The sequence below is a fragment of the Eptatretus burgeri genome, chromosome 13 (assembly GCF_056783735.1).
Source record: "Eptatretus burgeri isolate ZD-2024b chromosome 13, Ebu_testis_v1, whole genome shotgun sequence".
Classification (NCBI taxonomy): Eukaryota; Metazoa; Chordata; class Myxini; order Myxiniformes; family Myxinidae; genus Eptatretus; species Eptatretus burgeri.
In genome coordinates, this window is record NC_140973.1 from 56,774,708 (window position 1) to 56,799,832 (window position 25,125).

General features: G+C 41.2%; 2 protein-coding genes and 1 pseudogene across 19 annotated transcripts in view; 2 read left to right on the top strand and 1 right to left on the bottom strand.

Moving 5' to 3' along the window:
- The window catches only part of MYCBP2 (MYC binding protein 2), a 342,387-nt gene extending 330,916 nt beyond the window's left edge, over positions 1 to 11,471 (top strand). For all 11 annotated transcript variants that reach the window (XM_085852542.1, XM_085852550.1, XM_085852551.1 and 8 more), the window contains 6 exons: positions 551 to 739; positions 1,028 to 1,135; positions 5,192 to 5,401; positions 5,571 to 5,678; positions 7,696 to 7,861; positions 10,014 to 11,471. In XM_085852542.1, coding sequence (XP_085708668.1) covers positions 551 to 739; positions 1,028 to 1,135; positions 5,192 to 5,401; positions 5,571 to 5,678; positions 7,696 to 7,861; positions 10,014 to 10,129 — 897 coding nt within the window. In that variant the 3' untranslated portion in view covers positions 10,130 to 11,471. The remainder of the gene's footprint in view (positions 1 to 550; positions 740 to 1,027; positions 1,136 to 5,191; positions 5,402 to 5,570; positions 5,679 to 7,695; positions 7,862 to 10,013) is intronic.
- Positions 11,472 to 11,780: 309 nt separating this feature from the next.
- Positions 11,781 to 25,125, bottom strand: part of LOC147014537 (alpha-1,3-mannosyl-glycoprotein 4-beta-N-acetylglucosaminyltransferase B-like) — a 209,970-nt gene continuing 196,625 nt past the window's right edge. For all 8 annotated transcript variants that reach the window (XM_085852560.1, XM_085852555.1, XM_085852557.1 and 5 more), the window contains 2 exons: positions 23,926 to 24,038; positions 11,781 to 12,354 (listed from right to left, as the gene is read on the bottom strand). In XM_085852560.1, the coding sequence (XP_085708686.1) occupies positions 12,328 to 12,354; positions 23,926 to 24,038 (140 nt within the window). In that variant the 3' untranslated portion in view covers positions 11,781 to 12,327. The remainder of the gene's footprint in view (positions 12,355 to 23,925; positions 24,039 to 25,125) is intronic.
- LOC147014538 (uncharacterized) lies at positions 19,805 to 23,231 on the top strand (annotated as a pseudogene).

Consider the following 25,125-nt stretch of genomic DNA (forward strand, 5'->3'; position numbering starts at 1 on the left):
AACCAAAATCTAATCGGCTTGTTCGTGTCACCGAACCCACTCATCTGCATCGTTTCTCTGAATCCGTCCACAACTATTTGAGATATCGTGTTTGTAATATCATTCAATGGCGAAGAATCACTTCAAAAATTCTCGTGTCCGTATCTGGATCTTCACCGAAATCCAATCGATTCATCCTCGTCACACTCCCAACCTGTCCGCAAAGTTTATTCCAAATCCGTCCATAACTTTTTGAGATATCGTGCTCCCAAACAGACAAACTGACAGACAGACAAACAGGGGTGAAAATATAACCTCCGTCCACCTTCGGTGACTGAGATAACAAGCAGTAAATTGCTGCCTTTGCTTGGAGCTCGGTTCTCGGAATGAATCTCGCATTCCTCATCCTCATGACCATCTTTGTGGACATGATGTGAAGATGCAGTTTATGGTGTGATGGTCACTACCCTACTTTGTAACATTAATATAGCTCGTTAATGACCCTCGTCCTATCTTAAAATACACAACAAACTTGTGCAACGTTTTCTGCCACACTTGTCTGTTCCGGCAGGAGTATGCTCACACGGCCTGCATGCGGACTCACGCCTGTGGGCACCCCTGTGGCGGTGTCAAAAGCGAGTCATCTTGCCTGCCCTGTCTGCACGGGTGCGGAAAGGATGCCAGTGGGTTAAAGCAGGATGCGGACGACATGTGCATGATCTGCTTTACAGAAGCACTTTCTGCTGCTCCAGCCATCCAGGTAACTGTGATTGAGGATGAGCAGCCCATGGAACTGTGGAGTAAAGCCAACCTGTGACATCGTAGTCACATTGTGCTCTCATCCTCTCCTGAACTAAAGTCTCTGTGGCACATATTCCATCTTTGTGTTTGTGATTGGGTATTTATTTATTTGTATGTTTATTTATTTTTGCGAGTACTTGTACACAAAACTGCAATTGTTACAAAAGTACTTTTTGGTCGAGATTTGTACTGATTTTCTGCTCAAGGTCCGACAACAATGATGTCTTGCACCAAATGTCTGTCACAGCTCCAGTGCAGTCACGTGTTTCACTTGCACTGCTGTCGCCGCGTGCTTGAGAACCGATGGCTTGGACCACGTATCACCTTTGGCTTCCTGCTCTGCCCGATCTGCAAGGTGTGGCTTCAGCGGTCATTTGTCAGTCCCAATGCGTTTGCACACCTCTTCTTTTTATTATCTCACTTTAATCACCCTCACCTTCATCTTATTCGCTCGCAACTGCTTTTACCCTTTGCTCTTTATGATTTGCTCAGGAATAAATCGTAGACATTAACTTAATCGTCCATCTCATTGCATTTTTCTCTCTTCTGCATATTTTTGTCATCTTGATCTATTTTTATTGTTCATGAAAATTATTTCCTTCAACAAGTTGAGCATTTAAATGGAGCTTCCTCTGCATTATATCTGATCAAAATATGCCCTTTCTCGTGACACGAATTGGCTCGACGAGATCGACGTTTGGTGTTACTGCAGTGAAAGGTCGTTAATCCTTGCCAACCCATTTGCAGAAACGATGTTTGGTGAAGGTAACTTCTTCACTGTTTAGATTAATCATCGCTCATTTACAAAAAAACCTTTCAATGTGGGAATGTGTCAACTGAGAATATCTTTCAACTTACTCCTTACTCCAAGACATGTCTTACAAATTGATATCAATTTGTGGGCAGGAAGTAGTGGAGGGAGGGAGGGGGAGTTTGAGTTAACAAAACAAAACAAAACGTGGAGAATGGGGAAGAAAGGTTTGTTGAGGAATATCGGAGAAGAGTGGAAGTGAATGTTTGATCGACATGAAAGGATTGTAGGAAGATCAAAATGAAATGCATGTGCATTTTCCTATGTAATATGTAGATGGCTTTGAAGAGTTGAATGGTTATAGCCTTGTTTGTGTAAATGAACATTTTTTGGACAAAGCAATACAATCCTTCAAGCCGCAAAGTAATCGATGTATGTGTGTGTGTGTGTATAATATATATATATATATATATATATATATATATATATATATATATATATATATATATATATATATATATATATAATGGAGGAGGTATTTGTATGTCTGCTCTATACCCATTGGTTGGACAGCTGGCCTGTCACCACCAATAATTTTAACCTGAAAAAAAAAATTCTATGTCCGCTATTTTGAAACTATGGTGAGCCTAATGAGTAACACATCTTTAGAAGTGTCATATTCACAATCTCCATGCCCCTTCCCCCCCCCCCCTTCACAAGTTTTCTGTTCAGTGTGGAACAATTTAAGCAGTTGTTAAAATGATCATCAAATATCGAAAGGTTGGAACTGATAAGCATCATGGACCTTGTGAAGGCGACAGTACATATTGGCCTCAGGCTTGCAGGCCTGAGCCTTCAGGTCTCTGGTGTCGGCCTATTGGCCAGTGACATTGGAATTATCCAAGCTATATACCCCCGATGTATTATATTTGCACATAAGCACTCGGCGTGTTTTGTTTTTGCTAACCCGGGGTTTTTTGGGGGGGGAGAAATCGATGCAGCGGTATGTTGCTGAAACAGCTCCCAGATAAAGGTACGTGTCGGAATGTGTTGCATGCTTGGAACAAGATTGCCCTGAGGGCGGGTACTCCACTTATAGTAATTATTAATATGCTCACGGGCTGATTGGATGGCCTTGGAGGTATGCACACTCGCCTCTAAGCTGTCCAATCCTGAGTTAATTTCCTGAGCCAACTCTAAACTGTCATCCCGGTGTTTCACAGGCAGGGTGATTCAGCAATGTGTGCGCCGTCCCTCAGATGGACGATAAACTGGGTGCCCCATATGCCGACATTATTTTGAGGATGTTAAAGATCCAACGGTGTCCTTCGTGAAGAGTATAGGTGAGCCAAATTCCAAATTTGTGCCCGAACCACTGCTGGGAGAGGGATGGCAAGCTGCCCAGCATGATGCCAGGCCGAGAAACTGCTTTGGCAGAACCAATGCCCTGTAACACAGAATATGGTACATCTCAGCTTCTAAATTGCAATCGTTTGCCTTGCTTGTTCTGTGTTCCGATGAGCAGTTTGTGGATTTGATCGTTTATAAGAGTAGATATGATGACACCTAGAACCCGGTAAGCCGCTTTGGTCATTGGTCTTGGCATAAAGTCTTTCATGTCTTGTTTCATCTTGAAGCACACCGATACGTGCAAAAGGTAGGCAACTAACCAGCAAGCATCAACAATGCACCTCCTGACATTTGGTCACGTATTGTTGGGTTCACTCCCTCCACCGCTGCCAAATTATTGCATTATCGCTGTTATTTTATACACCATACAAACTGCTTGGGCTACACCACCATATATTGCCCAATCAGCTGTGAATATATCGACCTATTCTGAATATGGGTTTTTTTTGGGGTCGCTGCACATAACGATAAATAAATACGTCAGGAAGGCCGACGTTGACTAGCGTGGGATTTGGGTGTGACGAAGTCAGAGACCTTCTGTTTCAGATTATTTTCAAACATAGTGTGTCTTGCTTCACTCATGCGTTGTCACAATGAATGGTCATACTCTAATGGTCTCCCCCCCCCCCCCCCCCCGTTCCATCACACCGATCAAACTGCTCAGCACATCCAAGGGTCGCACAACCTTGGAACAAGTCGTGTTCATTGCTTGCTGCTTAGCCCTGGCATATCTAACGTCGTGCATTCTGATCCATTATGGTGGAACACAAACAATGTTAGGAAATCCAGACGGACGCTCATGCCTTGCTCCCAACTTCTTCAACATTTCAGATCTGTTGTTCATAGCAATGGATATATTGGGAATTCCTCCATGTGACGAACCACCAACAGCTTTCTTTGCGCAGGTAAAGCACAATGAACACGACGCTGGCAATTCGGTGCATGGCGCCTGAAGAATGGTGACCCACCCTTGAATCTATTCTTCTGTGCAATCTGCCAGATCATTCCAAATCACAGTCTACTGTTCTGCACTTGGCCACCAGATCTTTTTAATTTTTATCCCCCGCCAACCAACGAAGTTGGCTGGGGATATAGAAATGGGTTCCGTCCGTCCGTCACATTTCGTTTCCGGAGCTTAACTACAAATCCCCTCAAGATATATTTACGAAATTTGGTACACATATCAAGCAAGTGGTGAACTGGTGCCTTTTGATATTTTCTAATTGATAGGTCACATGGTTTGGCAGCCATGTTGGATTCAAGAAAATATTAAATAATGTTTTCTCTGGAATCACATAACCTAACGAAGCGAAAATTTGCAACTATCATCTTCCATCATGTCTGCATACATAGTAAAAATTATGACGTCACAAGTCACATGGTTTGGCGGCCATCTTGGATAGAAAAACACACCTCATCCGATTAACACGAAACTTCACACACGTATTCCACTGGAGGATTGGAGGCAGAATGTAAATTTATGATGTCATAGGTCACATGGTTCGTCAGCCATCTTGGATTGAAAGTTAATAAATTTTAAAAAATCTTCTTCTCCAGAACGGCTGGACAGATTGAGGCAAAATTTCACATACACTTTCCCCAAGACATCCTTTCAGAAGTTTGTTAATTTCTAATTGATAGGTCACATGGTTTGGTGGCCATATTGAATTTACCCTAAAACCTTCAAACATCTTCTTCTCCAGAACGGCTGGACAGATCGAGGGGAAACTTCACATACATATTGCACACGCTTAGGGAATATGTTTGTTAATCCTCATTTACTATGGCGGGGGATATCGAAGACTTTGTCTTCAACGGATGCTAGTTATTTTTTCACTGACGTCCGTCCGGTAAAAACTCGCTGAGCCGGAAATCGCAGCATTTTCATTACATTTCACAATGACCAAATTACAAAGTAGCAAAGGTAGGTTTGAAATTTGTATGAATGTGAATTCTTCATTTCTGCAGTGAAGGTTAATGTTCAGAAAAAGAAATCTTAATGTTTATAAAATTAATTTACTCTCTCTGATGATGTGGGTACTAAACCGCACGGCATCTCTTTGCGTGCATTGCTTTCCTCGAGTGGCTTTTTCCACAATGACAAGAACATAGCACGTGTTCATGAAGATCAGGTGACACTGTCATGCCGGTGTGCCATGTGAGTGATTCTAGCCTTGTTTGTGTAATTGAACATGTTTTTTTGGATAAAGGTGATAGAAATTGACTCATTCTCCAACCTCTTCCAATCAGAGCAAAATGAGCCACTCAACCCTGCGGGAGCTGCTCGCACCTATCGGTGCCCTGTATGACGACGTACGGCGGAAAGCCCTAATGCGCCTCGAATATGAAGGCTTGCACCAGAGTGAGGCCATTGCCACACCAGGAGCTCGCTTCCACAATGACCCTGCTGGCTATGCCATGAATCGTTATGCTTATTACGTCTGTTTTAAGTGCCAGAAGGTGAGGAGAGAAAATGTCCGGTTATTAAGTTACCTACCACACCCGATGTAATTTGCACATTCTGATTTTGTAGTCCACTTTCTCCATGAGTCCCTTGTCCCTGCTAAGGAAAAGCTACAATTCCTTTGCTCTTCCCTTCCTCTGATTCACCCATGGTTCTTGTGCCTAGGCATATTTTGGCGGTGAGGCACGCTGTGATGTGGAGGCCGCTCATGGAGATGACTTTGATCCAAGCGAGCTGATTTGCGGAGCCTGCTCGGATGTTTCGCGGGCCCAGGTGCGTTTTTCAAACCTGAAGATTATTTCCAAATCCCCATGAAGCTTGCATTTTTGTTGAATCTGAGCATCTTCTGGCGTTTTCTCTTTTTTACAATCCAAACTGCCTTTACTCGGTCTGTCCGAAACTGCATCGCCTTGTGTGAAGTAGCTGTAATAACTCAGCAGGGAAGTATCAGGTGATAAAGCTCACAGGCAGTAATGAGGCTTTAGAATTCTATGAACTGCAAGTTGTACCTCATTTCATATCACACAGAAGGAAGTACTTTAAAAATATTTTGAAGGAGTGCAGGAATGGTATTGTTGTTTTTTGAGGGTGTGGAGCCAAATTAGCATATTGTATAATCTGATATAGCCACAGGAGGTACTGTGAAAATGAAAAGGTTAAGTGTGTCATGGTGTTGTCGAACCAGATTTACCAAAACCTCATTGGTGCAATGAATTTCTGCAACAGTAGCATTTTGTTGTTGTAAATATGGTTTGGAGAGTTTACTGATGCTTCGCTTATGTTGTGCGTGTTGGCTTGTCTTGTCTTTGCTGTGAGATAACATCTCAGGCTTGTCTTATACAGTAATTTAAATAACTCCCCTTCATCACTTGTGCCATGGCTGTAGGCCAGGCGCATATTGCAATCATCCCATCTGTCAGTTTGTCTGTCAGGAGAATAATGGGACGACGAGAACAGCTAGAATCACCAAATTTGGCACACAGCTTCATCATGTGAACGTCTCGGACAAGTTCAACTTTGACATCACAAGGACAAATAATTAGTCTGGGACTACATTTACTCGCCATGGCCAGGCGGCAGTATAGGTTTGCACCCTCTGTGGCGGCATTGCGCGAGGAGAAAACAACGACGTGAGTCAGCACCTCCATTGAGTGCATTTTAGTTTACCTCTGCAAAGGGGCATTTGCTGTCAACCATGAGGTTGCTGGACTGACGGCAGTTTACTCTGTTTCAGATTGGTGCCTCACATCCATAACTTACTCCAGGAAATCCTAAAAGACCATCTTGCTATGTTTTGTAGCACTTGAGACTGTCTCACCTTTCTCTACACGTGTATCACTTGAGTTTGGGTACAACCTGGTAGTTTAGGTCGATGCTGTAATACTGAAACCATGCATTAGGTTGGTATTTCATCTTGCACTTGGTGGGAAAAACATCGATTGCAAACTCTACAATGCTCTGCCTTCTCAATCCTGAGCAACTTTAGAGTTTTGAAACCAAATGTTGTGGCATATGGAGAGAGGAGATTTTCCATCAATAGCCCCACTGATTAGGGAGAGAAAAGTGATGTCGCAAAATGGAACCAGCACCCAGAGTGCTCAGAGAAGTTGCGTCACTTCCCCCAAGGTCACAGGCTGTTTGTCTGAAGTTGAGTCCGGTGTTGTCCAATGTGTCTGTGTGCACGTGATTTGTGTGACAGTTCCTCCTTGAACCTTGGGCCCTATTAAAAAAAAACAATTTAAAGGCATCGTCAAGCAACATCAACCAGATCATTCTTTAAGTTCAGGCTGAGTGTTGTCTTGAATGACTTGGATTTGGAGGAGAGGGCAGAGCACATGGTTTGTGGAAACGTATTACCGGGCTGAGTTGAGAAATGCAATAGTAACATTGTATCTCTCTGTGTCTCTCTCTCTCTCTCTCTCCCTCTCTCTCTCTCTCTCTCTCTCTCTCTCTCTCTCTCTCTCTCTCTCTCTCTCTCTCTCTCTCTGTCTGTATCTGTCTCTCTGTCTGTCTCTCTGTCTGTATCTGTCTCTCTCTCCGTATCTGTCTGTCTGTCTCTCTCTCTGTCTGTCTCTCTGTCTGTCTCTCTGTCTGTCTCTCTGTCTGTCTCTCTGTCTGTCTCTCTGTCTGTCTGTCTGTCTCTCTGTCTGTCTCTCTCTCTGTCTGTCTGTCTCTCTGTCTGTCTCTCTCTCTGTCTGTCTCTCTCTGTCTGTCTGTCTCTCATCTTTTTGTTTACTTACCCATTTATCTCAAAATTGTTCCCCGAAATTCCTTCCTCCTTTTTTCCAAGATGTGCCCCAAGCATGGTACAGACTTCCTGGAGTACAAGTGCCGTTACTGCTGCTCCGTGGCCGTGTTCTTCTGCTTTGGCACGACACACTTCTGTAATCCCTGCCATGATGACTTCCAGAGAATGACGAGCATTCCAAAGGATGAACTCCCTCACTGCCCTGCAGGTGAATCTTTAGCCTCCTCTAATTTCACGTTCCTCAAAAAATGGAACATCCCATCATCTGCTATTGATGTTCACAGCTCTGGTTTTCATTGCAAGTGATTGCCTGATCAACCGTATAACCGTATCTACCAATGTAGAATACGTAGGAATAAAATGAAGGAAACACTTTGAACTCTCACCGAGCAGGAATAAACGTTAGAACGAATGGTTTTAAAATCATTCCACTGGTTCAAGCTTTACACCTTTTACATTATCCAGTAGGATTCCATGTCCCTTTAAAGGGTATTTTAAACGTAAAAACGCCTCTATAAGCCTTGGTACTCTTAATACGGCACTTTTGAAATGAGAGTCCACCCCAAATTGCTCGGTGTGCATGCGCAGAAACCTCAAGGAACGAAGTTCATCGGGACAGCCTGGACATGTTTCCTGCCTCCCAAATAAGGATTGTAGAATGAAACGACAAAAAACAACTTTTAAGAAGCCGAAAGTATTTGTATGCATACCTGTGAGAAAGGAGTGTGCCCCTGCACAACAAAACAGTTGGAGAACTTCCTGATCAACTCGTCCAAAAAGTTGATATATTGTTACAAAAACTCCCGACAAATTTGGGCCACTCAAGGCCGAAGGTTTGTAGATGGCATGTTCTTACCAATCCTTCATGCGTCTTACCACGGATAGGAAGGTCATATCTAGGACTTGTCAATGTACAGGTTAGGTTTTAAATTATGATATTTACTATTAATAATGTTTGGGAGTAGGATTGTGGGGGGGGGGGGGTGAGGTTGGGAGTTGTGTTGGCTGTGTGTGACATAAATATATATTTTTTTATTTGGTTCCAGGGCCACAAGTGATTATACCAGATTTTTTTTAACATCAATTGGTGAACGGAGAAATGTGTGTGTGGGCGTGTGTTAACTACGGCTGCCACGCTAGCTAATTGTATTACCAGAAAATGATAGGAACCAGACTCCCCTCATCCATGGATATTTCTCGTATTTCCTGTATCTGCATGTGTCCGATTTGCATTAAGGAACAGAACAATTGTGGTTAACCATTTTGAAATTGCCACTCTTTCATTTACATGCTGACAATTATGTTTAAAGACGATTTGAATTGTACATTTCGCGCGAGCAACGGCAGGTTAAAAGTGCCCGTCGAGCTGAACCGAATCAGTGTAAACACAAACAGCACATGCGCAAAACGCCTCATTTAGCATTCATACGTCATTTTGAAAGTCGCGTTTTCAGTTTGGTGCTTCGACATCACAGGACATGTGGAGACCTTGAGACAGTCCCATGAAGACATCACTTGGCAATGGTCAGTCAAACATAGTAAACCCAATGAGCTCTGTTTTTAATCAGTAGGTATGTTTAGCTGACCTGGAATTTACATTCCAGATAGGGTATTGTCATCGCGCGCCGTCCATCCGTCCGCCAAACCCCTGGGCCGATCCGGCTGAAATTTTGCAGCAACATTCCTCTCCTGACTTTACATTCTGACTGACTGACTCATCATTTACATTTACTGACTGACTCTCCTGAATTCCTTTACAGGAATTGCAAAGTTTGTTCCAGTCACATGACTTGAAGTAGGTCAAAATGGCCGACAGTAAATTTCTTCAAAAATCTTCTTCGCCAGACCCACCAGTCAGAATGCTACCAAATTTCGGTTACATTAGGACGGGATTCTGCCGTTAAATTGCGGAGGCCTTACCGCTCGCATGACCGGAAGTGTGTCAAAATGGTGGTCCCATAAATTCCTTCCACAATCTTCCACTGATCCACCAGTCAGAATGCTACTAAATTTGGGTTACAACATTAGACCAGGGTAGGGATGTTAAATTGCCGGTTATTCCGATCACTTGATCGGAATGACTTTCTTCATAGTGTAAATTTAGTGTGTAAAGTAATTCTTCATAGTGTAAAATAGTGTAAATTTCTTCAAAAATCTTTTTCTCCACACCCTTCAATCAAAATTCTACCAAATTTGGGTTACAACATTAGGATAGGGTCCAGATAAGGTGCAGGTCCAGTGGTCCTATTTTTTATTTTTCTTCGTGTGGTATCGGCCCTTCTTTCTTATTTATTGTTTGCTTGCACCTGCTGTGCCTTTTTGTGAATGTTGTCTCCTTTCCCCAATATACATCTCCCCAGGTCCAAAAGCGAGACAGTTAGAGGGCACCGAATGTCCACTGCACGTGGTACACCCTCCGACGGGTGAAGAGTTTGCACTCGGATGTGGTGTGTGTCGTAATGCCCACACATTCTGATTGTCGGTCTCGGTCCGGCAACACCATGCGTCTGGTGCGCAACTTTCCAAAGCAACCGTCACGTACCAACCACAGACAAAGGCCAACTCTGCAAAGCCAACTTTGTTGGCATCTGTTCTCTGCTCGGCAGGTTATTTTTTATCACTTTAAATCTTTCCTTTCATCATTTATCTATTCTTTTCTTTGGAATTGATCTTTTTCATGCTCTGACTCTCCAGCGATTCAATTTATTTCCACATTTAAAAAAAAACAAAACTTCCTGTAGAAAGTGATAGGCCAAGAAGTTCCTGGTTGGTTTTGAGCAGTTGCCGTTTGCGCCAATAAGGATCAAATATTTTGCACGTTTCCAATGGGAAACTCAACTCTGTTTCTCGACTATTTTGGGCTTGGTTGATTGTCAATTGTTTCCTCGTTTGAGTGTTAAGAAACCTTTTCTTCGTGGTCCAGATAGTTATTTGGGTGCTTGAATTGCCGCGGAGTTGTTGCATTGCTTTTGTAAACGATGATTGGCGGCTCATTCAGTTATTCCTAGCTGCCGTTTCAGGTCACTGAAACAGCATCAATTGCTATACATAAGTTAAGAAGACCCCTCCCGCACCTTCTCCCAGATCTGTTAACCACTGGGAATTGTTGAAATTTCAGCATCAACTCCGATGGTTTACGACTTGCAAAGTGTAACAATAGGACACGGAGGGCCACTGCTCATTCCTGTAAATAGGATTTTGTGTACATTTTGTTGTGGAGGTTTTGGGGTTGGTGCAGTGGCCAAAATCTCCTCAAGTCTTGTAAAGAGCAGCCGTGACTGCACGTGAGTATACTCTCCATACCCATGACCTCCGTACCTAAAGCAGATTGTAACACTGGAGATGTGAAGCAGATTCTGAAGCCAATGGGCACTGTAAGTGAAATGACCGTCCCCCTCTTTCTACTTGCATGCGTCCGTTGCTCATAATTTAAGGGCTCCTGTGGCCACTGCAGATTGCCGGCACAGCGTGAAGTCCCTTTGGCCTCGAGATGACGTGTGAGGTGCTCACAGCAATGTACGGATTCTCGTCCTTCGAGCCACGATATTGTGTATACGGGGTTACTGTAATTTAACGTTGGGTTGTGTGTCATGCGCATTGCTTTGCAATTTGAACTCCATGTATGTAGCTCTTGGTCTGTTTGCGCCTGGTCCGAGTGCAATATAAACCCTTTTATTCTTCTCCGCCTCCTTCCTCTACCTATCATTCCTGTCCTGAAACTCATCCCCACCCATCCTCCTTTTACACTCTCCCTTGTACCTTGTACTACGTCTGTGCGAAGGTTTGTGTTCTCAATAAATCTTGCCAAACACTGACAACTTTGTCTTCAGATTGTTTGCTTTAGATCTTACGCCAAACTATCACCACCGCAATGGCACGTCAGTCGCAACCACATGGTTGGATAAAAAGGACGCCCGTTGAACTCAGTAATCCGACGAGTTCTCATCATGCGCCAATTGATGTTGGTGTGCACGTTCCGTGCTCCGTATGTTGTGGAGTTTCACAGCTGCCGATGCAGTTTCAGGAAGGAAGTAAATACAATGGTATGTTTCCCATCCATTGCTCTTAATGCTACTTATGGTGTTCACATCCAGGAACCCACGTAGCAAGCACTTCAAACAACAAGCTTGTTTTTGTGGAATAGACACATTGTGCTTTATGTATCATCGTAGAGAAAACCGACAAACAATATACTTCTGGCATAAATGTTGCAATTTTCCCTAAAAATGCTTTTAAATGTCAGAAGAACACAAGATGACGACAAACAATATTTGGATGCATAAAATTTAAAGCATTTCAGAGCCACACATGTCGTTTGGAATATAATGCTTCATTTGGAATTCCGTAATCAAAGCACAAAAATAAATAACTTCTTTCTCTCAAAGCACAACAAAGCAAAATAATGATGTTTCCTTGGTCCCTTGAGAACAAAAAGCTCAGTTGTTCTTCTTTTTCATGAAACGACTGACTTTTTGAAAGGAAAACAAATTGCTGGGCCATGATCACGTTTGGAGGTCCCACGGTGTGTGCCCCTCAGTTCCACGGTGTCCATGCTACACACCGTTGCACGTGAACCTGCACCACTTCTGTGCTGCTGGCTGATCCAAAGTGCTTGTGATAGGCTAGAGACAATCCGTTATCGTGATGTCGCCTTTTTCAGTGCAAAGCGTGTCGTCATCTGGTGACTCTCTTTATGTAGATCTGCCAAACAGTAGACAAAGCATTTGCATGATCTTAAAGGTACTTTATGATAAACGAGATAATGTGTGAAGAAAGAAAAAGATAGTCTCCAAATCTCTCCTTGACTTAAGAGAGAGTGGGGGGGGGGGCAAGGGATACGGAAGGGGAAGGGGGTGTGGTAAGAGGAGCTTGAGTCCCAATATACAGGGTGCCCAGTGGTCCCACATTTCCCACATTTTTGAAAAAAATCCCACATTTCCCACATTTTTGTCAGACCTTTAAAAATTGTAATGGCGACAGCAGATTTTTTAGCATTGTTAAGCCTAAAAATTTGATAGGGTTTTGCACCCCTGGCCTCTGGAGCATTTTTTTAGGTGTCATTTAATACACTTTCAATCTTTCTGCTGTGGTAATAAATATAAATAATTGATGGATATCATGGTTATTATAAAATAACACATTTCTTTCTCTTCATCATCATGTTCACTGTGTCTGTGATGGTTTTTTAATGCTGAAAGTGTAAGACAACACCATATTGTGATTGCGTATTTATAAATGGCTATTAAAAGATGCACCATTTGAGGTACTTATTTGGAATACTGGTAATGCTGGTGCATGTAATGTTAACATTCACAACAATTTAACTTGCATATAAGGTGTTTTTTTCCCCTTTCATGATACATGTATATTGGATTGTTGCTTGGCATACACATGTATATACAATTCCTTAACCTATTTGCTTTCCTGCTTACAGGTGTAGCTGTAGAATCTGTTTTGCAAGCAAGAGAACATATTATTAATTCATCAAAATGCTACGGCATACAACAAAATTTAATGAAAATTGGATGAATAGTGTGGACAAGAATGGGCATGCGCTTAGCCAGTGGGTACAAAAGAAATCAGACCAGGAAGCTCATTGTGCATTATGCAAGAAAGACATTGATATTAGCAATGGTGGTGTTTATCAACTGCAAAGACATGCTAAAGGAACAAAGCATATTAGAGTGGCTAAAACTGCAATTGCATCTGGACAGTCAAAGCTGAAAATTGGGTCAGGTGGGGTATATTTGTCACAAGCATCAACCTCTGGAGCATCCCAAAAATGGACTCTTTCACACCAGGACAAAGTTACAAAAGCAGAAGCTATATGGGTCATGAAAGTTGCACAAGACAATTTATCTTTTAGATCATGTGATAAGATAGCTGAAGCATTTCAAAAAATGTTCGCCGACAGTGATGTTGCAAGGGATGTGAAACTTAACTGAAGTAAAGTGTCATATGTAGTCTCACATGGACTTGGTTCTTTCTTTCATGAAGATCTTGTTACAAAGATTAGGAACACTTCTACATTTTATGCCATCTTGTTAGATGAAACTACTAATGGGCAGATGAAAAAGCAACTAGATATCCATATTCGTTTTTGGAATGATGGATTGATTGACATTCGCTACCTGAAGTCAAAGATGTTGGGTCATGCAACAGCTCAAATTCTGAGGGACACCCTTTCCGATGCATTGGAAGAAGATGGTCTTGATTTAAAAAACATGATTCTGCTTGGAATGGATGGACCTAATGTAAACAAAGCATTATGGGGAAAAATGGATGCAGACTGCAAGGCTGCAGGTTCCCATGGGCTTGTTGATGTAGGATCATGCAACATACACACAGTACACAATGCATTTGGAAAAGTAATGGGTGTTCTAGAATCGTGGGGCAGAGACAGTTTTCTTGATCAGCTATTCAAGTTCTTCCATCAAACGGCATCACGTAAAGAGGACTACTCCTGAATTCAAGCTTTGATGGAGGTGGAGAACCATGTTCTTCTACACTATGTTAGCAATCGATGGTTGAGCATTGGCCCTGTATTGGAAAGAGTGATAGAGCAATGGAAAAGTTTGGTTGAGTACGTCACTGTCTTCCTCCCAAAAGAAAATATGAAGCTGCTTATCTCTAGTCAGAGATACAAAGACGTTAGAAAACAACTGTGTGACCTGACCCTGCTCAGATTGCACTTCTTGCAGTACCTTACCAGTGCATTTAATGGGTTCCTCACTCTTTTCCAGTCTCAAGAGCCACTCATACATGTCCTTTATTCAGAGCTCTCAGATCTCTTGAAGAACATACTTAAGAAATTTCTGAAATGTGAAGTCATAAAAGACAAAGAAGGCCAAGATTTGCTTGATACTGACATTATGAAGAAGGACCTGATGTTATCCAATGACCGCATTGCCATTGGTGAATCAACAAGACAGCTTCTGCCAAAGAAGAACATCACTCCATTGGATAAAGTTGGTTTCTTCTCAGATGTCAAGGATGCATATGCTGCTGTAGCAAAACATTTGATTAATCGCCTTCCACTGGACAATTCTTTGCTGAGGCGATTACGTTTCTTACATCCACTGATGAGACAGCAGGAGAAATCAATGGATTCTATCAAAGCAGCTGCCTGGAAATTTCCTCATATCTTTTCTGATAAAGACATAGATCAAAATGGTGATGAATGGATGCTTTACCATGCTGAGAATGAAATCAATGAATCCTGGTTCATGGAGGAAGGAGGCTCATATCAGAGAGTTGATAGATATTGGGCCAGAGTGTTGGATGTGAAGACCTCTACTGGCAAAGAGAAGTACCCCATTCTTGGACAGTTTGTGAAAGTTGTTTTGGCCATATCACATGGACAGGCTGATGTTGAAAGGGGTTTTTCACTGAACAAGTATAGTCACTTTCACTTTCAACAAGTTTCACTGAACAGTCACTTCACAGAAAACCCATTTGAGTGAAAATGCTGTGAATGGTTTGAGAACCATGAAAGATGCAGTGACCCATAATGGAAAGGGTGAACCATGCCAAGTTCCAGTTACCAAATCGATGCTGGAGAGTGTGTGCCAAGCACATAGGAAATACAAAGCAGATAGAGATGCAAAACAGGAGATGGAGAAACAGAAGCTAAAAAAGGAGCTGAAGAAAAAGAGCAGCAAAAAGCAAAGGATCAGATGGAGCTCCAAAAGACTCAGGAGAAAAAACTCAGGGAACAGGACAGACTTCAACTAGACCTGAAAACAGCTGATAAACTTGTGGCTGAAGCGAATGAACATCTGAAGAAAGCTCTGGCATCAAAATCTCAAAGAATGGTAGAAATTTGTGCAGTTCAGGCCCTCCTTGAATCAGGACATAATAAGCTGTCACAAACCAATTCCAGCTTGGAACTAGAGGGGGAGCACTCGGTAGAGTGCAAAACCTCCGCCGCCAATACTGCTCGGTCACTCAAGTGAACCTGATATATCCTATTCATTCAATTTGACGTCAACAGTGCTCACAGAGTTATAGTTTGCAACTTTCCCTTTTACTTTTAACTTTTACATTCTCAATTCATTCGTCATAACTAGATTCCTTGAGACAGAAATTGATTTTACGTGGGTATATCCACCTGAAGTTCCAAAATCAGCCGCAATTATAATTTTGGCATGTTTTTTTGTTGGAAATCACTTATAACATGTAGAAATGCAAAAAACAAAATCAAAATTTTGTTGAAAAAAAATTTACAAATTTTTTTTTTCTCTAACAATTTTTTTTTTTGGGGGGGGGAGGGGGTTGGAAATCACTTAAAACATGTAGAAATGCAAAAAAAAAAAATTCAAATATTTTTTTCAAATTAGCCACCATAGCGGCCATATTGGATTTTGGACCAAGTCCAAAATCTAATGGCATGATCCTCAGACCAGACCTAACCCTCCCCCCCCCCCACCAAGTTTCGGCGAAATCCGTCGAAGAGTTTTTTCAGAATACTGTTCACAAACAAACAAACAAACAAACAGAAAGGGGTGAAAACAGTAACCTTCATCCATCTTCGATGGCGGAGGTTAAAAATTGGAAAAAAAAATGTCTCAGTGCAGAAAAAGAAAATTGCAATGTGGATGATCAGTGTGATTTGCCTCTCAGGTCAGGGTGATGGTGTTAGTGGTGATGGGAAATAAATGGAAACAGTCCTAATGTATTATATGTTTGAAGGAGTTAATCTGTTAAATCATAAACCATGTAATTAAGTTTCATTGTAATAAAGTTTTTTCATGGGTGCTACAATGACTTTGCTTTGTTCAGCCTTTGAACCTGGCATCATGTATGGTATCACATTTATATATTATGTTCTTTCGCATATGAATAGGGCTATTTTCACTTTGTAGCATTAAAGCCCTCACCGAAGTAAGACAGATTTATTTTCACGTTATTTATAATTCAATGCTAGGGAAATGATTTTATGATTTTTTTCTCCATAATAGTAATACTGTTTATATTTTATGTTCTAAAGCCCACTTGGCACTGATAGTTGTACTCTAGAATGTAACCAGTTTGAGTTATAACATCTTAAATAAAAAACTAAAGTGTTTTGAAAGTCCAATATTAATGTGTTATATTTGCATAGTGTACACTCCTGAATTTGTGCATTTTAATTAAGATTACATATACTGTTATACACTGAAACATGTGCAATAGTACAAAGGCTTTCATCAATGCTAACCTAATCATGAGGTATACATGATATCTATGCAACCATAGGCTATACATGTACTAAGTAAGATGATGTAACTATACAGACACCATATTGCTTCATGAAGTAGTTATTATGTATATTTTTTAATTGAAATAGGTGGATAGAGGATGTTTATTGCTTATAATGTTGATACCATACAATCTGAGCACCCTAATTAGTTTGATAGCTTTAACTGCATTCAAATTTTGAAATCCCACATTTTCCCACAAAAAATCCCACATTTTTTTTGGCAGCCACTGGGCACACTGAATATACTATGAGTAGCAACAGCTTGCAATTTGAAGCCATTTTGTTTCCATTGAACACAGCGCACTGGACCTGCGACCATTGTGCATGAAGCATAATGTGTCCGTTTTCTAATCAAACTGTCTTTCTCTGCAAGCAAAAGGAAGATGATATCACTTGATGTCTTATTTTTGTTGTTCTTCCAATGTGTCAGAATGAAAATATCAGACAGAATCGAGTTAACTTTAAAACATATCGCAGAAACCATGGCAAACTTAACACATCATAACAGCAAGATCACATTGGGGTTGTGCTCCCCATCCACTTATGTAAGGGGACTGAAAGGGGGATTTTCCCAAAATATTGATGTTTCTTTCAAAAATCTTCTCAGAAACCCATGGCCCGATGCAGACCAAACTCTTCATGAAGCATAAGGACCATGCCCTTAAAGCAAGTTGTGCTCCCCATGACCGTACCACTTCAGGAAAGGGGGCCCGTGGTCCCTTCCTCATAATCACTCATTTTCACCATACCAGTTGGGGAAATAACCGTCAGTCCCCCACGGGGCTATTTATTTGTTTTTGGTATGACTTGGCTGGGATTTGAACCGCCGACCTCCCAGACTCAGAGGATGCTCTAATCGTTACACTACCGAGTCTGGTGAAAGGTGAATGAGTCGATAGTCAGTCACTCTAACCATGAGCAAAGGTGAATTGTATGCTCAGAGAATTCCTCAAGAACAGGCTGCAGTCGTTCACTCAACGACTTAACCAGTTCATGTTGCGCAGAACCAGTCATCAATAGGATCTAATGTAGTGGAATGCCGCCTTCGTGATTTTTGGGGAACCCGCACATCACATCCGAGGATGCTGCGACCCATCTGGACGAATTTTCCCCTACACATCTGGGTTCTTTACGTTTGCACAGTTGTAATAAATGAATTTGTAACTTGCGTTCAAGTGATGCTGTGCGGTTTAATGAGCCGTGTGTCACCAAGTGGTTTAAACTTTGTTTCATAATTCTGAACCACGTGCATCTTGTCCACACAATCATGCTTGTTCATCCCGACCACTCCAGCTCCTTCATCAGGTTTATAAATAATCATGTCTGGGTTGGCCCTCAGACCTGTTACAGCGGCCAGACATCCACATTCCATATGGAAGTAAGACACGTCATTAGGTGTTCCACAATATGTACGTGCAATGCCCGTCAGTCATGCCATGCAGGGATTATATTCATCATTAGAGATAGAATTATGATGAGGTAATTGGACGTAGAGCTCGGACTCAGCAAAAACCTCTTCTCCTTTGAAACTGGCTTTGGGCACACCGAAATCATAGCCAATGGCTTGGATAGACTCCTCAATGTCCCAAAGTACAATATCAGACAGGTTTATCATGTGTTTGGTCACATTAATACTTGTGCTACCACAGCATTTACGTTTCAACACATCGATGTATATTTACTTCAATTTATATTTTCAATAAATCTCTCATTTTCCATCTTTTCTCACTTTCTCCCACTCTTCTGATTTATGGACTTTTTCCAATACAAAAACTGTTTTGATACAAGGTGAGGCTGAAGGCAAATGGATCCCGAATTATTTTGGAATTAACCATGTTATGGATATGTTGTTTACCAATGTTAACTTCAACACTTAGACTGATTCTAAAAAATAAACAAACTTGCATCACAAACACACAATAGTCCAGGCAATCTAGCCCATTTTTTTCACTTGATCAGGAACAATTTGCAACAGAATTTTTTTTAGCGCAATGCATTTCTTTGAGGTCCCCAGAACACCATACTAAAAGTCCTAAGAAATCCCTGTTGCGGAAATACGTCTAATTTGCATAAATCCAATATGGCGGCCAATTATCAATATTGTGCCATATCTTTGCTCACAGATGACATATTTGAGTGATTTCAACTTCTAGAATGGGTATTTTGTATATAAGGATGCATTTAGCATACTTTTAAACTTCCCTGGAATGAAATCTCATTTGCATAAATCCAATATGGCCACCAAATATCAATATCTTGCCAAATCTTTACTCTCAGGTGATGTATTTTAGTGATTTAAATTTCTATAATGAGATCTTTGGATCTAAGGATGCATTTGTAATACTTAACCAAGGATGCATTTGTAATACTTAAAAATTTCATTGGATGCATCGAGGACACTACAGTATTTAACCAGATAAAAAGCTCATTTACATAATTCCAACTGACCACCAAATATAATTTGCTTACAATCCATGATATCCACAATAAAAATGGCTTGACCCAAAACTAATATTTGGTGGACTCTGGTCAAATTTGAGGTTAATTATGTTATTGTTTCTACATACATCATGATATATGTTGCTATTTTACAATCCCCCTGAGGTACCCCTCACTTAATGGTGCAATCTGGGGGAATCCCTGGGGAATCCCCATGGGAAATCTCCTTTTGGCTGTTTCAATGGAAGTTCCAACATGGATGATATCATCATGTTCTACACAAGAAAGGCAAATTAAGGTGAGTAAACTGTTAAAAACTTGAATATTGTTATTACATTCCTTCAATTAATTACATACGTTACATCAAATTGACAAATTACCCATTTTCTTTCAGAAATAAGTTATACATATGAGATGCTAAACTAACCAGCTTACCAAGGGGCTCCTAATGGGTGGTTTTAACATGTTTAATATATTAAGTCGGTATACTTGTTATTTACAACCAGGGAGACAACAGTGGACCATGTAGGGGAGGTAGCAAGTGCAGATCATGAGACAGATTGTGTAGGGACAATAGCTGTACAACAAGATACATGTACTTTCACAAACGATTTAACAGCAGCAGCTGAACTCTATGACAGAACAGTATCTTCTACCTCTACTATAGAAGAAGTGTGTTCAGAAGAGGTGTTAGGAAGACTCCAAAGTAAACTGAATGAGAAGAAAGAAATGATGACTATGCGGACAGCAAAACTCTGGGTGCAGTATCTGAACATGGTGGACATCCTGTGAAGATTTCTTAAAACTGAGCAGACAGGCAACTGGAAATTATACCTTCAATCAGTACAATAAATGTTACCATAATTTGCAGCATTTGGACACACGCTATATGCAAAGTCTGCATATGTATACCTGCAAATGATGCTTAATCTGCCAGAAAGTCATCCAGATGTCCATGAGCAATTTGAGAAAGGATATCATGTGGTGAGGCGCAGTGATTGGTACTGGGCAGGACTATCCACGGATCTCACAATTGAGCAAGTGCTGATGAGAAGTATAAAGACACATGGAGGCCTGACAAGAGGAAAAGGAATGACAGAAACTCAGCCTTTGGTATGGGTCCTTTCCATGCCAGCATGTGCAAATATCAATGAGACCATGCAGAAGCTCAGTGGCATCTCATTTGAAACCAGTGACCAGCACAAAGACCTGTCAAAAGTTAGACAAGCTAGAGATGTCAATGACGCTCTTGATCTTATCAGCTATCTCAGGGAAAGAGATCCATTCGCATGGGATCCGTCCCTGTTTAACATTGCAAATGGCATGACAGCCCAGGAAGGAGTCAACGTTGAAAGATCAAGAACAGTTGGAGAAAAGATTCTAGCATCCATGGTTGGGAAATCTGTAGAAGAGTTCACCTTCCGGAAATGTGATCGAGCAGTGACACTTAATTCAAGATCAACTGTCAAGATCAAAGGAGTATCTGTGAAGGTAGATCCACAGTTGATCTTCCAGAGACTGGTAACCATTGGGGAGCGCTGTGAAGATCTACAGTCACTCTTCAAATATGAACTGTGTAGTTACCCCCCCCCCCCCCAGCATTGTTTGAATCTTCCTTCCTTCCCCTGCAGGCCAATAAGGCTGTCCTTGCTGATGTTCTCTGGAAGACCATGCAAGGGGAGCAACGAGAACCAATTGGAAATGTCCAGTATATTCTCGATGGTGGTGCGCTACTTCATCGTCTTCCATGGCCAAGAGGTTCCACATATGAGAGTGTCAGTCAGCTTTATGTCACATATGTTACACATAAATATGGGGCTGCTACCATTATCTTTGATGGATACCAAGACATTCCAACAACAAAAGATGCCACGCACATGAGAAGGACAGGGGCTTGTTCAAGCATGGCAGTAAACTTCACTGGTGGAATGGTTATACAGTCCAAGAAGGAGGAATTCTTGAAAAATGTGACAAACAAACAGCGATTTATTGTTTATCTTAGTGACAAACTAGAGTGGGCTGGGTGTAATATAGATCATGCAAAGCATGATGCTGATGTGCTCATTGTCCAAACAGCTGTTGCATCTGCAAGAATCAGACACTGTCCTGATAGGGGATGACATGGACTTGCTCATCCTCCTGCATCATGCTGAACTAGATGCACATGACTTGTTCCTGGCCCCAGAGCCCAGGCAATCAGCAAAAAAGACCAGGATATGGTGCATAAAGCAGTCTAAGGAATTTCTTGGTCCTGATGTTTGTGACCACGTGTTATTTATCCATGCCATCCTTGGCTGCGATATAACTTCTCACCTGTTTGGATTGGGAAAGGGTTTAGCAGTAAGGAAGATCAAGAGTGTTGCCCTGTTCCATCAGCAAGCTAAGGTGTTCAGTCAAGAAGGACATGTGGCAAAACAGGACATTATTGCAGCAGGAGAAAAAGCACTTGTGTCATTATATGGTGGTGCCAAAGAACAAGGACTGGACACTTTACGATACAGGCGATTTTGTGAGAAGGTTTCCAAGAGCACATCTCATGGAGAACCTCAAACTCGACCCCCAACCTCAGTAGCTGCAAAGTATCACAGCCTCCGTGTATATTATCAGATGATGGAGTGGAAAGGAAGAAGCATCAATATGAAGCTGGAAGAGTGGGGATGGCACATGGTGGATGGACAATGTTTGCCAATACAAACTGATCAGCTTGCAGCCCCATCAAAACTACTTGATGTCATCTGCTGTAACTGTAAAACAGACTGTAATACAAAGAGGTGCACATGCAGAAAGTATAGTCTGCATTGCAGTGCTGTTTGTGGAGAATGCCGGGGACAAGTTGTGCCAACTCACAGCTACCACATTTCACTGATGACTATAATGATGACCTTGATGGGTATCTTCAGTAGGGTATTAATATGCCTGCAATGAAACACTAGCCAAATAAGTGACTGTCATAAATTTGATCACAAAATATAGATATTTGGTGGCCATATTGGATTTTATTAAATTCATCCATCATTTTATTTAAACCCATCCAATCAAAATATTAAACTATCCCAAATTTAGCCTTTGATCTCCTCAAATATTCTAGAAATATAAACCGCTCAAACCTGTTGTCTGAGTTAATATATGGCAAAATATTGATATTTGGCAGCCATATTGGATTTATGCAAATGAGATGTGTATCAAAATACATCCAAGAAAATTGTTAAATACTCTAAATGCATTTTTGTATGCAAGAGAGATATACTAGAAGTTGAAATGGCTCAAATATATCATCCAAGAGCAAAGATGTGGCAAAATATTGATATTTAGTGGCCATATTGGATTTATGCAAATTAGATTTTGTTCCAGGGAAGTTTAAAAGTATGCTCAATGCATCCTTGTATACAAAATACCCATTCTAGAAGTTGAAATCACCCAAATGTCATCTGTGAGCAAATATATGGCACAATATTGATAATAATTGGCCGCCATATTGGATTTATGCAAATTAGATGTATTTCCGCAACAGGGATTTCTTCGGACTTTTAGTATGGTGTTCTGGGGACCTCATCGAAATGCATTGTGCTAAAAAAATTGTTGCAATTTGTTCCCGATCAAACCTTATTTTGCCTAGACTACAAGTGATGTGTTTGATTTTAAGCAACTTTGCCAGGATGTTTCTGATATGTCGGGAAATTATCTATAAATGTTTCTTTTTACTAGTCATAGTACACCCAACTTCCAACGTCAACATGATTACAGCACCACACATAAATGCACACACAAGGGATGACAACTTACCTGGAATAGAAACCACCTCAAAGTCGATTTCCATATCACACGATGAACTTCATTTTTCTCTATTTTTTTTTTTTCTTATCCTTTCAGGCGTTTGCAGGGAATCGATATATTTTGAAACCCTTCTCTGATCGATTTATGAATCCAAATGCACAGAATCCTGTCATTTTAAAAATAATGACATAGCGACGATTGTGTGCTCATTCAATGAACGATCGATGGAAACAAAAGGGCGCTCATGACCCCTGTGACCAGAAATTTCCGGAACACACCGTGTCACTACTCCTAGTATATAGGGACTCCAAGAGGAGCAGGTGAGGGAGGGTATGGAGGTAAGTGGGGGTGAGAGTGGGGACAGCAATGAGAGGGGGTGGGGAAATGATGAGGGGGGAGGGGTGAGAGGATGGGGTGGGGAAGAGCAGGTGCGAGGAGAGAGGTGGGGAGGGAGTGACAGGTGAGGGAAGGGTCAAGAGATGGGTGACCAAGAGTGAGATAAGGAGAGAGAGAGAGAGAGAGAGAGAGAGAGAGAGAGAGAGAGAGACAGAGAGAGAGAGAGAGAGAGAGAGAGAGAGAGATATATATATATATATATATATATATATATATATATATATATATATATATATATATATATATATATATATATATATATATATATATATATATATATATATATATATGCAGGGGAATGAGGAAGAATGGTGAGAGAGAAGAAATGAGTGTGAGAAGGGTGAGGGAGGAGACTGTGACAAGCAAGCTGTCCTCAATCACACACATTGGTATTGCAGAAAAGTGAATGAATTTTCCCTTGCCTCTGAGATGAGAACCCAGACAGGGGAGTCAGCTAGGATAGACAGGCGAACAGAGTTGATCTGACCAAGAGTTGGGTCAATCGTCCCCTCCGCCAATCCGTTAACAAATGCACCTGCAAAGAGACCAGGAGGGGCAGCAAGGTATTCAATTGGAATGTTGGTAATCAGCATTTTACAAACATGTGATCGTGCAATGCCAGTTTCTGCAGTTTGATGTTACCGCTGATAAAATTCCAAGGAAGGAAGCTTTGTTAATTTGTCGTAATGCCAGCTGCTTATCCAGGGCAATAAATGTGCAATCTGCAGTTCCCTCCATACATTGTTATCCGAGGATTGTCACAAACATCCTTTGCTGAGGGATGGACTTTGCAGGAAATGTTAATGTTTTATTTTATTAAAAAAAATATAATTCATTGTGTGCATTTGTTTTTCCCATGTTGCATTGACAACATGGACTACATTTCTGGGGACTGAATCTCTTTATTGACAAGTCTGGAAAAAAAAAAACGTTTTTGTTTTTAAATGAAAAAACATGGATGGATGGAATCCCCCCCCCCAGCCACCCCAAAAAAAACAACCAAACGAGGTAGGAAGGAATGACAACTCAATCCTTTGATGGATTGCTATCACAACATCTGATTTGTTTAACTCTAGTTTTCCCGATCTGAAGGCCAATGACAGCATCCAGTAAATTATTTTGAGGAGCGTTTACACAGGGACCCCGTGTTCCCCACAACGATATATCATGCAAGTCTGTTTCCAATTTCCCTTAATGTCCCGTCCAATATTCCCGTCCCTTCTGTCTCCGCTCAGACATTCTGATACCCAGTTGTCCTTCACTTTTGGAGTCATCTATTTATTACCTCCGCTACTGAACTATTTTACAAATCTGTCAAGTTTCTGAAATCGTCAACTTAAAATTTCACCGTCTGTCTATCTGTCTGATTGATTGAAAAATCTTAGATTTTCTCAAGTAACAAAGTATATTGGTTGGTTGCATGCGTTATTCTGTCTGTCTGTCTCTTTGTCTGTCTGTTTTATGTTTATCGCCTCCAGGTCATAATTTTTAAACCGATCTTCACAAAACTTCACCACCTGGTAAAGCTCATCATAAGCAAGAAACCTATTGTTTTTGAGGCCAAAAGCTCAACAACTTTTTCAAATTTCGAAAATCCTCAATTTTCATCTGATTGACTCAAT